Below are 15,631 nucleotides of genomic sequence, written 5' to 3'. Positions count from 1 at the left end.
GAGCCATTAGCCTTGATTTTTATGTCCTCGTTGTCTACAGGAATAGTGCTAGAAGACTGGAGGATAGCAAATGTGGTTCCCTTGTTCAAGAAGGGGAGTAGGGATAACCCTAGTAACTATAGGCCAGTGAGTCTCACTTCTGTTATGGGCAAAGTCTTAGAGAGAATTGTAAGGGATAGGATTTATGAACATCTCGATAGGGATAACGTGATCAAGGATAGTCAGCATGGTTTTGTGAAGAGCAGGTCGTGCCTCACAAACCTTATTGAATTCTTTGAGTAGGTGACTAAGGAGGTGGACGAGGGTAAAGCGGTAGATGTGGTGTATATGGATTTTAATAAGGTGTTTGATAAGGTTCCCCATGGTAGGCTACTGCAAAAAATACGGAGATATGGCATTGAGGGTGAGTTGGAGGTTTGGATTAGGAATTGGCTGGCTGGAAGAAGACAGAGGGTAGTAGTTGATGGTAAAGGTTCATCTTGGAGTGCAGTTACTAGCGGTGTTCCTCAAGGATCTGTTTTGGGACCATTGCTGTTTGTCATTTTTATAAATGACTTGGAGGATGGGCTAGAAGGTTGGGTGAGCAAGTTTGCGGATGATACGAAAGTCGGTGGAGTTGTTGACAGTGAGGAAGGATGTGGCAGGTTACAGCCGTATATAGATAAGCTGCAGAGCTGGGCAGAAAGGTGGCAAATGGAGTTCAATGTAGGTAAGTGTGAAGTGATTCACTTTGGTAAGAGTCACAAGAAGATGGGGTACTGGGCTAATGGTCGGATACTTGGTAGTGTGGATGAGCAGAGGGATCTTGGTGTCCATGTACACAGATCTCTGAAAGTTGCCACCCAGGTAAATAGTGCTGTGAAGAAGGCATATGGCGTACTGGCTTTTATTGGTAGAGGAATTGAATTCCGGAGTCCTGAGGTCATGTTGCAGTTGTATAAGACTCTGGTGCGGCCGCATCTGGAGTATTGTGTACAGTTTTGGTCGCCATACTATAGGAAGGATGTAGAGGCACTGGAACGGGTGCAGAGGAGGTTTACCAGGATGTTGCCTGGTATGGTAGGAAGATCGTATGAGGAAAGGCTGAGGCACTTGGGGCTGTTTTCATTGGAGAAAAGAAGGTTTAGGGGTGACTTGATAGAGGTGTACAAGATGATTAGGGGTTTAGATGGGGTTGACCATGAGAACCTTTTTCCATGTATGGATCAGCTATTACGAGGGGGCATATCTTTAAATTAAGGGGTGGTAGGTATAGGACAGATGTTAGGGGTAGATTCTTTACTCAGCGAGTCGTGAGTTCATGGAATGCCCTGCCAGTAGCAGTGGTGGACTCTCCCTCTTTATGGGCATTTAAACGGGCATTGGATAGACATATGGAGGATAGTGGGCTAGTGTAGGTTAGGTGGGCTTGGATCGGCACAACATCGAGGGCCAAAGGGCCTGTACTGCGTTGTATTTTTCTACGTTCTATGTTCTAAGTTGCACTGCAAAAGTCCACCAAATACAGCAAATTCCAAACCCACAATGACTTCCAACTAGAAAGTCAAGGGCAGCAGATTAAATGGGACCACCACCACCTACAAGTTCTCCTTCAAGCCACTCACCATCCTGACTTGGAAATATATCATTGTTCTTCAGTCTCATTGGGTCAAAATCCTGGAATTGCCTCCACAACAGTCCTGTGGATCTACCTATGGCATGTGGCTTGCTGTGGTTCAAGAAGACTGCTCACAACCTTCTCGAGGGAATCTGGGGAAGGGCAATAATTGTTGGCCAGCCAGCGACATCCACATCCCGCAAGTGAAAAAAAAGAAACAAAGGTTCAGTTGACTGATTCTGCAATGTAGGGATTATCCCATGAGAAGTGACTCAGTGGAATGAGTCCATATTTTCTGGCATTGAGAATAAAGAGAGGTGAGCTCATTGAAACACACATAATTCTTGAAAGAGAAATTGGGAGTATACTTTCAACTGGCTCTGAAGTCTAGAACTTAGCACAATCTCAGAATAAGAACTGAGGTAAGTAGACTTTCTTAACTCAAGGTTATGGATCTTTTGGGGGCTTTGGTGTCTTATATATTTAAGCTCAGGGTTTTGGCTACAATGGGAATTAAGGGATATGAGGATATTGCAAAAAGATTATTAGATTAGATTAGATTAGACTTACAGTGTGGAAACAGGCCCTTCGGCCCAACAAGTCCACACCGACCCGCCGAAGCGCAACCCACCCATAACCTTACATTTACCCCTTACCTAACACTACGGGCAATTTAGCATGGCCAATTCACCTGACCCGCACATCTTTGTGACTGTGGGAGGAAACCGGAGCACCCGGAGGAAACCCACGCAGACACGGGGAGAAAGTGCAAACTCCACACAGTCAGTCGCCTGAGTCGGGAATTGAACCCGGGTCTCTGGTGCTGTGAGATGGAGTTGATTGAGGTAGAAGATCAATAATGATGCTATTGAATAGCAGAGTTGGGGTTTGAAATGCTGATTTGCCTTTTCCTACTCCAATTCCTTAGATTTTTATATCTACGTTTGATACACAGATGATGGTTTCCTTACATCTGCTTCCATCTAGAACCAATTTCACAGTAAAATTGCAAATTGCATTTCTCTTTTTTACCTCTGTAGACTTAACTCATGCATTGGAATAAAGTCAGAAATCATATATTGTAGTCCAAACGATTTATATGAAATCACAAGTTTTCGGAGCATAGCCCCTTCATCGGGTGAAGTGAATGCAATGGACTTCTAAAGATGCTGAACGACACCCTCATAACAACAGGAAATAATGCCTAATTCATCTATCGTTAGTTCCCACATGCCACAGCAAAAAACCGCAACGACCTCTTCAGGAGACAGACTTGGAATTTAACCGTCAGAGTATCCTTTGTTGCCCAGTACTTCCCCAGAGCAGAGAAACTACACTGTGTTCTTAGCAGCTAAAACATGTTATCAATCATATCGAGCATCTCATCAAGACCTTCCCTACGCCTCTACATCTCGCCTTTAAACAACCACCAAACCTTAAATAGACCATCGTTCGCAGCAAACTACCCAGTCTTCAGGACATCGACCACAACACCCTGTCATGGCAACTTCTGCAAATCATTGACATGGATACTACCATCATGTATGGGAAAAACACCCACCACCTACACAGCAGATATTCATGTGACTCTGCTAACGTTGTCTATGTCATAATCTGCAGCCATGGATGTGCCGAGGCATGGTACATTGGCGAGACCAAGCAGATGCTACAACAATGGATGAATGGACACCATGCTACAATTGCCAGACAAGGATGTTCCTCCCAGTCGGGGAACACTTCAAAGACATTCAGCTTCCGATCTTTGGGCGAACGTCCCCCAATGTCACCTTTGAGATACGCAACCATGAAGAATCGCCGGGCAGAAACTGAGCCAAGTTCCATACCCAAGAAGATGGCCTCAACCGTGTTCTTGGGTTCATGTCATGCTACATGAGACCCCACCACTTCTTCTGCATCTGTAAAATCCTCCCTCCTGCTAAATTATGATCTCTACCTTAATTAGGTTGTACAGTTTTGGATTACTTGTTACTTTGGTTAGACCTTCAGCATGCGACTCTTATACCTAGCATGTTATTCCAGTCAAATAAACACTGAAAGAACTGCAGATGTTGTAAATTGGGCACAAGGGCAGGGGTTGCTGTGGGTACTCTATGGATCTGGTGGCATCTATGAAGAAAAATCAAAATTAGCATTTTGGGTCTGGTGACCCATCCTCTGTTTTTTCTTCACGGGTGCTGCTGGACATGCTGGGCTTTTCCAGCGGCTTCTGTTTTGTTCACTGTTACTCCAGTCATTTAGTTCGTCTCCAGCAGTACCTCATTTTTAATTTTTTGTAGTATCTCTCTGCTTCATTGAATCGGATTGTAGGCCATCCCTCTGGTTGACACTTTACACACACTGCCTAACACTCTTCATCACCTGCAGAGACTTATTATTTGATACTCCACTCACACCCTTTGTATGATCTTTTTATCTCTCTACCCCTACGTTGTGTGTTCTGTATGCTTTCCTCTCACTTCGCCTAGCGAAGGGGTTATGCTCCAAAAGCTTGTGATCTCAAATAAACCTATTGGGCTATAACCTGGTATGTTGTGAATTCTGACTTTGTCCACCCCAGTCAAACAACAGCACCTCCACATCATATATTTGAGTAACATTGTTGGGACATATATAAGTGATTTTTTTTCAAAAAGTCTTCAATTTATACTCTTCACAGATTTTAGTTTTCAAACTGCAGAATTTTGATTAAATTACTTACAGTGTGGAAACAGGCCCTTCGGCCCAACAAGTCCACACCCACCCGCTGAAACGCAACCCACCCATACATTTGCCCTTACCTAACACTACGGACAATTTAACATGGCCAAGTCTTTGGACTGTGGGAGGAAACCGGAGCACCCCGAGGAAACCCATGCAGACACAGGGAGAATGTGCAAACTTCACACAGACAGTTGTCCGAGGAGGGAATTGAACCCTTGCCTCTGGCTCTGTGAGGCAGCAGTGCTAACCACTGTGCCGCCCACAACTATACAGCACCTACATTTAGTTTTGACTACATAAATGTCATCGTGTTTCAGAAGAGCTCTTGCAAATGAACTAAATAAAGTCTGAGTCAGATTCGGAGGTTTGATGTTATCCATATATGTCTGAAAGTATCTTCCATTTCCATACAGAATCAATTGACCAGGTTTATGAAGTAATAACCCATGAAGCAGAGGACAAACGAAGCAGTAATGAATCAACTCCAAAAAGGATAACCAGGTAAAAGAAAGCAAACACTACCCGTGGATTCCGGAAAGCTGGTACAAAACCAGAAAATGTTGGAAATACTGAGCAGGTTTGGCAGGTGGAGACAGAAACAGGTTAAAAGTTCAGATCAATGACATCTCATTCTGCTCTGATGAACTGGAAACTCAATTATATTTCTGCGTGTCTAGTTGCATATGAAAGTGTATCTTTCTAATGCATGTGTCCTCGTAAATAAAAAGTTTTTTTTGTGTGTGTGTCTGTGTGAAGATTAGACTCTAGGCTCCCATTTGTTTTTTTTTATCATTCCCAGATTAGAGGCGTAGGAAGCCAACTTCTTTAAAAATAGCTACCGACACAGACAATTTTCGATGCGGAGAGTGGGGAAGTGGGCTGGATTGGAAGTCGGGCTGGGCAACTTGGGAAGAGCTGAGGAAACTGTGTTGCCAAAGTGGACTGTGTGAGAAATCTGCCTCTGAGGTCCAGCACTCTGTCCAAAAACAAAATAAAGGAATAAAATATAAAGCATTCCTCCAGCCCACACCGTACTCACCTCCTTGCTCCCACTCACCCTCATCATAGAATTCCCATGACCTCCACCCCATGTCCTCCCATTGCACTTCCTCACTCCATGCCCCTCGAACCATCCCCAATGGCGGTACATTTCTGCTAAGCCACCCTATTCCTCTATCTCCATCCCAAAGGCCCTCAAACACCTGCCATCACTTCGTGTCTATTTGCACCCATCACTCTTCCCCCTTAACCTCCAATTCCATTTCATTAGTATCCACAAGAGATCAATGGACACAGTAGAAAACATACAAGTCCCAATACTTCAAGTTTTACATTGCAGGCTGTGCTCTATTGAGAAAAGCACGAATTCATAAAAATACATTTTGGTAGGTGTTGTGATTTCTTATCAGGTTAATGATACTTGACAGGGAGGACTCTTGTGGTAAAGTGGTTGTGTCTCTACTTCTGAGCTAGAAGGTGAGAGTTCAAGTTCCACATGCGTCAGAATTGTATAATAACAAATCTAAACACATTTGTTAGGAACTGTCTATTTGTTGACATGTATCCACACTCCCGATACAAAGGACTTATTCATCACCTTCCCCGCAGTTTACAATTTCAAAGGGCACCTGACCCCACCCCTCAAACAGATCCCTGGCTCTTATCTCCAAGGTGTACTCAGATCACATCCACAGGGGATACTTCAGCTTTCCAAAGGGCTATGTTAAAGTAATGCACAGAGAACAAATCTGCTCCTGCATGTACAATCTGGGTTCTAGACAGTGGAGACTCTAATGTCTAATTTCAATGGAGGCTACCAGTCATTTAAATGACCTGAATAATATTCTTGTGAACTACAGACTTCCACCAGTCCTGCCCTGTAAAAATTAGAACATAGAACGTAGAAAAATACAGCGCAGTACAGGCCCTTTGGCCCTCGATGTTGCGCTGATCCAAGCCCACCTAACCTACACTAGCCCACTATCCTCCATATGCCTGTCCAATGCCCGTGTAAATGCCAATAAAGAAATTTTGGGTCAGGGGCAGAACCTAGGATGTCTTCTCTGATTTCCATCACAATGGAAAGGTTTTCCATTGCTCTGTTGGGCTTATAATATGTGTTTCACACCTGGCTATCTAGAATTGACCAGTTGGTCTCTTTCAGCAGATCCAAGCAGCCAAGCAAAGTCAACTGCTCAAATTGTCTTGTCTTAACTGATTCTTGATTATTTTTGGTGATTAATTTGCAAAGGAGGGATATTATAAGTCATCAAAAATAATTTTTTAGCATGCTGTGCCATATCCTGTTTTTAAAGAAAGATGTCATAACAAAATAACAAGACCAACAAATTTTTAGCAGTTCAGGTAATTGGAAGTATTGAAAGACAGAGTATAGTCATGAAATACCCAGACAACTAGTACTGATCAATTTCTGTTTAATTTATTTCAGGGGAAACTGATTTGCAGTTACTGTTACTCCATTTCAGTTGCTAGGGAAGAGTTGCTGTGTAATCTTCAAATAGCAAAGAATGGGAAGTGATAATACTGGAAGAATATGTATTATTCACTTTTATTAGAACACTGAAATTACAAAATGACAGCTTAAGTTTGTTACTTGTTGGTCGTTACATTTACAGGAATGTTTTCACAAGAGATTTTGATTTTTTCCCATATCCTCAGACTTTCAAAATCTTCATTTTTTTGTCCATTTATCTCGGCTGTGGCAACCTTCATTTGTTGCTGTAGTTCAGAATCCCCGTTGTATGTTATGATAAGTACTTCACTGTTGTTTGCGTCACGGTTTTTAAAATTTCTGTTGTGGGAAATTCCACTAGTTTTGAAAATGAATAACTATAACCACATTAGGCAAGGATTTCCTTAAATAGAAGTAAAAGGAAGTTTCTGTCTACCCTCAAAATTTACAATGAAACAAACTGCATGCAGCCACACCATACAATGCACCAGTCAATATTGTTCGATGAAATGTAATGTTTTCTCCTGGGTGAGTTTTGAAGCAGGAGAAATTAATTTGGAGGGAGAGGACCCTGACAAGTTCCTGCATTTGCCCACTTAAGTCTGTGGCACGAAGACACATTAATAGCATTTCCTCTCCGACACTAACTGAGGCTCCTAAGTAGGCAATTAATATATATATAATATATTTTTCTAAGACACCCGAAATTGTTCAGTTTGCAGATTATTATTGTTTTACCTGTAACTTTTATTAATTCTGCATGGTGTCTGTGCCATGATTTAAATCAAAAGTTGGAAACAATTTATGTATCATTGTCTTTCTTTGATGTGTACATGAAAATTTTATTCACGCTAACAGGACATAGCTGTGGAATGGGTTTCAGTTTAATTGTGACTGGAATAACAAACATTTCTTCTAATATTTGTAGACTATACCATTTTACAAAAACTGAAGCAGAACCCTTCATCGCAGGGAAAACTGTGAAGACAGCCACAAAAATTAAACTGACAGTAAGTAACAAGTACTTTTTAATATAGTACTTTTTAATTAGATGCTATTCAAGGTGTACAATTTGTAATACAACTCATTTGCCCTGTGCAGCCAGGAACAATGGGTGACAGTGAGGACTGAAATGAGTTCAAAGGAGAAGTGAAATTTCTTGGTTCCTCAATACATCACTGTTCATTAATTTATGACAAAGAGAACATTATGGGCAACAGCAAAAAATATAATGATAATTAAGCATTTTGGGCTAGCATCAATACCAATGAAAACCTGTTACTATATACGATAAAATATTTTTTCTTCTTGTGCTGACACCTCCATATTCAGTGATTTTTGACTTTTAGTGTGTAATCACTACCGCTCAGCTTGTGGAAATGTTGGTTAAACATGTCAAAAAAAACCTGCATTTCGAACTTTCAGTTCTTGTTCCTTCCCAAACACTGGTTCAGACCCTGATTCCAATTAATTTTGTGCCAATCTTTAAATCCGTCAGTCCCATAATCTGCACTCCTTGCCATGAACTTCAGACTACTTTATTCTAAGCCCCCTGTAAAATCACTTCTGCATGCTCAGGTTCAGTTTGGTTCTTCAAAATCATGGCAGCTTGTTTGACTCCAGTCTGCCTTCAAACACCAGGGTCTCATCCAACATCAAGATTGCTTTCTCCCCCTTCCACTGCTAGAACTTTATCCATGCTTCTGTCACCCCTCTATCTAAATTCTCCAAATGCTCCTATTAAGCTGACTATTTCCACAGTCCACGTTCCATGAGCTCCAGCTTGTTCAAAGCACCCATACCTGTGTCTTGTTTCACACTACACCCTCCTCACCCAGAACTTGTACCCTTGCTCAACCTGCACTGGTACCTAGCTCCAAACACGTTAAATTAAATTTTCAGCTCTTACATGGTCTTTTTTCCAAACTTCTTCAGCCTACCATCAATTCCTGTGCCTTATGACTACAATTTTCAGTACATCACTCCCTAACAGAAGATTGGTAGGAGTCTTTCAGATGTTACACTGCAGCGTGTGTAACTCCCTCCCTAATCAGCTCTACTTTTAAAATCCTAAGCCAAAGCATGAGATAGTGATATGGAAACTGGTAGGAAAATGAAGGATTGCATCTTGCTGTCCTGGACATAAAATAAATGTCAAATGTGGTTGTAAACTTGATTGCACTCCATTATATGCATACAGCAACACAGGCCAATGGGTTGGTACTGTAGTGTGCCATTTACTGATGGTGTGTTATCTCTTCATTTATTGGAAGACTATGCCTACGCCTATAAGTCTTTTCATCCTGGCTTACCACTATCCTGTATTCCTTCAACTGTGTTAACTGATTCTTGGTTGCACTGTGAAGTCTAAGGATTGCAAGAAACTTGCAAATTTGTATCTCCCCATCCAATCCACCCTAAGCTCCCTGCCACTTTTGAGGCACTCTGCCTTAAATATCATCATTTCTTTTAAATTTAACTTGAATGCAATTTTTTGCTTCTGTCATGCATAGATCCATTAGAGTTAATGGCTGACCTACTCGAATAATTATGCAAATTATATTAGACCATAAATAAACATATAATAGTGTCATTCGCATCCTCTGCATGTGTTTTATAGCTAATTAATTGCTTTTTTAATGCAGTGATTGGTATTTTGTGGGAGGAGAAGGAGCAAGGACCATGTAGAGTGATAAGCTGAATCAGCAGTCGATTTGTTTTGATCATGTTGGTTGAGAGATCACTGTTGACCAGGAAACTGGGAGGGACCCCCTTACACTTTGGGGGAAAAAAAAACATGCCTTGGAAAAAGCATGCTGTTTTAGAGCTGCTGCAATCGTATTCGAAATCAACTGCATTTGGAGTCAATTGTGATATTGATCTTTGTGAATCTGAAGCCAGTTTTCCACCATGACTACATTTCCCTTTATTCCTTTTGTGAAGGTCAACTTAATTACTGGCTAATGCAGGAGATCCAATCAAGTTTCTAGGCAAAAAATTGTTACATGCTACCTCAAGTTCCTTTATATTAGAGATGAGGGACTGGCTACAGAATTTGGAGAATGTGGTTTGAACTAGTTTACAGAATCCTATTTATTTAAAACAAAAATGGACTGAATTGTATCAAAAATTGCTGAATCAATTTCAGGGAGTTTCTTTTCATGAGCTCTAGTGAGTTTTCTTTCTCAATTCTTCAAAGCTTACCTCATTAGCTATGCCCCACACCTCTAAGGCGTCACTCCCTCACTATCTTCAGCTCATCAGCTGGAGGTATTCTCAACCCCAGGGATCTTCTCGGATTCCTGCTGCCAGCACCACATTTAAACAGGGCTGTGTACCAGATCAATTATTGCAAACTGAGAACTGCTCTTCATAGTCTTGGACAAATTGCCCCAGAGGTGGCCAACAGCTACAAGTTGGCACCCTCAGTTATTGAAGGGAGATAAAGGTCCCACTGCATAGGGTGATGGGCAGGACAGTATTCTCTAATATCAGCACCACCAAATCTGACATGGCACCACACCCTGCCAACCTGTCCTGAAATTGCCACCCGAGTCAGTGCATTGCCTGTGGTCCCAAGAGACTCTCAGCGGTGTGAGAGGAAGGTTGAAGATCTCTGTGCTCTAGAATGGTAAGACTGTGCCAGCATCTTCTCTCTGCTACCTCATGCTCACTCTAAATCTGTTGTTGTGCCCACCTCCCACCAAAGCTCAGCCACAGTTGCACACAGCATTTTCCCTCACTTGCTACCATTCATACTAATCATCAGGCTACTAACCCTGCATGGTCTCTGTACATTGACTCAGGGCATCTCACTGCTTTTCACCAACCTGCACAGCCCTTACAGCCATGCCATCCATTTTCATCTCATTTGATCCCTTCCTTTGTCTCATTTCAGGAAAAAAATTGCCCAAAATATGGCAGAGAGAGCCAAGATGGGTGATATGGTTCCTGACCTTTTGGCTCCTCACCACCTGTCATTAAAGATTAAGGGATTAGCACTGTTCTCTGCAGCAAAAGGCCTGAGTCCAGGCAACTGTGTTGACTGCCCAGTGCTAGTACTGGAGGGACAATATCCAGTCGTCCTGGCTCATGTAGGCACCTATGACAGGTGGAATTAGAAAAGAGGTTCTATACAACCAGTGTGAGGAACTATGCATCATATTAGGAAGCAGAAGCTTTCGTTTGTTACTTGTGTCACGTGCAAAGTTGCAGATAAACAATGTTAGAGGTATGGATGCATGACTAAAAGACTATTGTGGGAAATGTGAGTTCTAGTTCATAGGGCACTGGTACAAATTCTGGGGAAAGTGGGATCTGTATCATTGGGACAGTCTCACCTCAACAGTACAAGGCCTGATGCTCTTGTGAATTGCATAACTAGGGAAGTAGAGCATGCTTTGACCTCAATAGTGGGGTCAGGGGAACAAATTTGGGAAGTTGTGGTGAATCAGATTGGGGAAATCTATCAAAGGAAGTGAAATAACTCCATATCTGTATCCAATGATTCCCATCACCAAATCACCCTTTAGTTAGATGTGCATCATATCTGACACTAGTTCAGCATCCTCAGAGCCAGCTCTCCAGGTAAACGAAACCTCTGACGCTCCTATTTTTTTTTTCTTTTTTATTTCCCCCTTTTTTATTACCCCACACTACCGCCTAACTGCGGTGACACTCCTATTTACATCTGTCCTGCTAGGTTCCCTGATTGGACCAGATTAGCAGCCTCACTCAGGGAGCTCCTATTCTGTGAGGTTCACCTCACTGACTGCATTACAATCACACCAGGAAGGAATTAATGTGGGAAATGATAAGCAGGCAATGGCAGGAAAGGACAGAGAATGCAAATCTAAGAGTAAATCAGCAGGTACAATTAGACATTACCAAAATAATGACAGATAAGACCTTAAGGCATTGTATTTGAAAAAAATGTAACATTTGAAATAAAACAGATAAACTAGTATTTCAAACTGAGCTCAATCTAGTGACCATAACTGAGACATGTCTGAAGGATGACCTAGGTTGGGATTAGAATATTGAAGGCTCTGTGACATGACATTTGAGTTGGACAGGAAATTAGGGATAGGTTGACTTTGTTCATTAAGAATGACACTAGCACAAAAGAAAGGGATTACCTTAATTGGAAAACCAGGACAAAGAAGCAGTCTGATCTTGATGAAGGCAAGAGGTCACTTGTGAGCATAATGTACAGGCCCCTAAAGTAAGCACATAGTAGGGCAGAGTATCAAAGAAGAAATAATGGGAGCTTGGGAACAGCAATTATCATGGGGGATTTTAATTGGTACATAGACTGGAAAAATCAGATAAGAGGAAAATATAGTTTAGGCTAGGAACTCGTGGAATGCTTTCAGGATAATATTCAAACTAGCATATTAAGGCAGCAGGATATACGCAACCTGGTTTTGACCAATGAGATTGGATTAATTACTGATCTCATAGTGAAAGTGCTTATGGGTAGTACTGGTCATACTATGATTGAATTTTACAGGTTAACGGAGAGAAAATGTAAGCTCAAGACTATTGTTTTAAACAAGGAAAGTAAAGAGGGCATGTGAAAGTGAACTGGCAATTTAGATTAAAGGATAGTTCAGTAGAGATGCTATGGTGAACATTTAAGGGATTATTCCTGAAAGCACAGAACAAATACATTCCAACAAACAAGAAAAATTCTGAGAAATGGATCAGGCATTTGTGGTTATCCAAAAGAAAGTCAAAGATAATATCAAATTCAAAAGAAAAAATAAGATATATAAAATTGGCAAAGAAATGTGGCCAGTCACAGGATTGGACAGAATATTATTTTTAAAAATCAAAGAATTACTGAAAGATTAATGAAGATGAAAATGAAGTCTGAGATAAAACTAGCCAATTTATTTTTTAAAGAAGGAAAAGTTTCTGCAGAGACTTTACAAAAGAAAAGAATTCAAGTAAATAATGACCCTATAGAAACTTGGTCTGGAGAATTAGTAATGGAGGATAGAGAACCAGAGATCTTAAATGAATTGAAAGATGTTTTATATTGGTCTTCACTAAAGAAGATTCAAGTATTCAGAAATAGCTGTAAATCAGGAATTGAACAGGAGCAAAGAACTTAAGAAAATTACAATTACCAGGGAAGTAGTACTGAGTAAATTGTTGGGACTGTGGGTTGACAAAGTCCCCAGAGCCATTTGGATTCGTCCTAGGATCTTAAACGAAGTAGCCAGTGAAAAAGTTATTGCGTTGATTTTAATTTCCTAAAATGCATTAGATTCTGGAAACATTCCTTTAGATTGGAAAATAGATAATGTGACTCCTGTATTCAAAAAGGGAAGGACACAAAAAAACAGGAAATTGCAGATACTTTAGCTTAACACCTGTCATAGGGAAAACACCAGAAGTTATTATTAAAGATGTTAAACTGGGCACTTGGATAAGTTGAAGGTAATCACACACAATCTCTCTTTGATAATACCATGTTGTTTATGTTTAACTAATTTATTGGATTTCTTTGAAGAAGTAAGTGGATAAGGAGGAACCAGTTATTATTATACTTGGCTTTCTTGAGGACGTTTGACAAGGTTCCACATCAAAGGTTATTGTGCCAAAAAAGCTCATGGTGTAGGGGGCAACATATTGGCATTGATAGAAGATTGGAGCTTGCTAGTAGGAAGCAAAGGGTAGCAGTAAATAGATCTTTTTCAGGCTGGCATGATTTTACAAGTGATGTGCCAGAAAGGTCAGTGCTGAGGCCTCGACAGTTTGCAATTTGTTACTGTAAATGATATGGATGAAGTAATCAAAGGTATGGCAGCTAAATTTGATGGTGACACATATATGTAGGAAAGTGAGTTGTGAAGAGAATATAAGGAGCCTATGAAGTGATATAGATTATATGAGTAGGCAAAGTTTTGGCAACAGGATACAGTGTGGGATTGAGTAAAATTGTCCATTTTAGTAGAAGTATTTAAAGCATATTATCTAAACAGTTACAGGTTACAGAGCTCTGAGATGCAGAGAGAATTGGGTGCCTTAGTGCATGATTCATAAAAGGTTAATATGCAGGTTCAGCCAATTATTAGGATAACTAATAGAACGTTATGGTTTATTGCAAGAGAAACTGAATGCAATAATATGGAGGTTATAGTTAAGTTTTATGGGGCATTATTGAGACATGTATAGAGTACAATGTACAATACTGGTCACCATAGGGACAGAAGGATATTAATGTGTTGAAAGCAGTTCAGAGAATGTTTACTAGACTAATACCTGGAATGAGAGGTTTATCTTTTGAGCAAAGACCTGGCCTATGTCCTTTGGAGTTTAGAAGCTTCAGAGCTGACTCATTTGAAACATAGAAGATTCTGAGGGGACCTGGCCAGCTGGATGTTGAAAGGTGGCTTCCTGTTGTGGGAGAATCTAGAACTAGTGTAATTGCTTAAATATAAAGGAGTGCCCATTTAAGACAGAGATAAGGAAACATGTTTATTGCTCTCACAGAACTATAGTCTTGGAATTCCCTTTCTCAAAAAACAGTGAATGGAAATCTTTAAATACTTTGGGGCAGAGATAGGTAGATTCTTGATTACCATGAGGTTGAAAGATTATAGGGATATGCAGGAAAATAGAGTTGAAGTTAAGATCAGAACTTATTGATTGGTGGAACAGGCTCGAAGGACTGTTCCTTGTTTGTTTGTAGTCCTTGACTTAGCAGGAGAAGATTGTGACTACTCATGTGGTGATGCCAAGACTACTGCCTCCTGGCAACTGAGCAAACTTCATTGTCAAGTGCTGTCCTGATTTTCCATTACCGCTATGTGAAGCGATTCTTAACATTCCCAAATTTCTACTCTTATTTCACAACTTATTCTCTCTTTTGTCTCCTCCATACACATGCGGCATCTGCAGAGTTGCTGCAATGAAGAGACCCGCTCTTTAGGACTTTTATCTCCCATTCTGTCTCTGAGGAAGCACTGGCAATGATATTTCCTGCACCCTCCTCCATCTCAGGTACTGACTCCTCAGTGGGTACTTTCGCGACAGTAGAGGTGAGAGGATATCCTGGGGACCATATCATTGCCAGGTCTCCACAGGTGGCAAAGGAAAAAATGCCCCAGGTTTCTAGCACCCTAAAGGACCACTGGAGACCATGTACCTTCTCAACATCAGGCAGGGTCCTGTGATGTTTGCCATTGATAACTTTGCCCAAATTAGAAGCACAGACAGGAACAGCACACAGGCTTGTCGAACACACTGGAAAAACTGACCTGAAGTTTGGAGAACGCCACCATTTATCTGGTTAAAAATCACACAACATCAGGTTATAGTCCAACAGGTTTAATTGGAAGGACGCTGGCTTTCGGAGCGACGCTCCTTCATCAGGTGATTGATCACCTGATGAAGGAGCGTCGCTCCGAAAGCTAGTGTCCTTCCAATTAAACCTGTTGGACTATAACCTGGTTTTGTGTGATTTTTAACTTTGTATACCCCAGTCCAACACTGGCATCTCCAAATCATGACCATTTATCTGAACTGTGCTGCCTCTGGAATGTGAGCATCTGACTGCCTCCATGGGCAGATTGACAGATGCAATAAAGAGACAGGCCCAGCACTCTCTGTCACGCAGCTGCATTCCATTTCTTCAGCATCAACCAGGATCTTGATTTTGCTCCAGGTGCTTCTTCCTTTCAAGGAGACCGGGTGGGGCCAGTGCATCCAGCTACAAGTTGAACCTCACACATACAAGCCTCCAAGAAATCTCCCACTGGGACACTGCAGAGGTGCCCAGTACATCCATCTCAACCCTACCAGCAAGCCCAACCCTGTGGACATTCAAG

General features: G+C 41.3%; 1 protein-coding gene across 2 annotated transcripts in view; it reads left to right on the top strand.

The window, feature by feature from the left end:
- Positions 1-15,631, top strand: part of LOC132820840 (sorting nexin-9-like) — a 93,119-nt gene that overhangs the window by 32,488 nt on the left and 45,000 nt on the right. For both annotated transcript variants that reach the window (XM_060833185.1, XM_060833186.1), the window contains exons 6-7: positions 4,732-4,819; positions 7,720-7,801. In XM_060833185.1, the coding sequence (XP_060689168.1) occupies positions 4,732-4,819; positions 7,720-7,801 (170 nt within the window). The remainder of the gene's footprint in view (positions 1-4,731; positions 4,820-7,719; positions 7,802-15,631) is intronic.

The sequence above is a fragment of the Hemiscyllium ocellatum genome, chromosome 12 (genome assembly GCF_020745735.1).
Source record: "Hemiscyllium ocellatum isolate sHemOce1 chromosome 12, sHemOce1.pat.X.cur, whole genome shotgun sequence".
Lineage (NCBI taxonomy): Eukaryota > Metazoa > Chordata > Chondrichthyes > Orectolobiformes > Hemiscylliidae > Hemiscyllium > Hemiscyllium ocellatum.
This window is presented reverse-complemented; position numbering and strand designations above follow the sequence as displayed.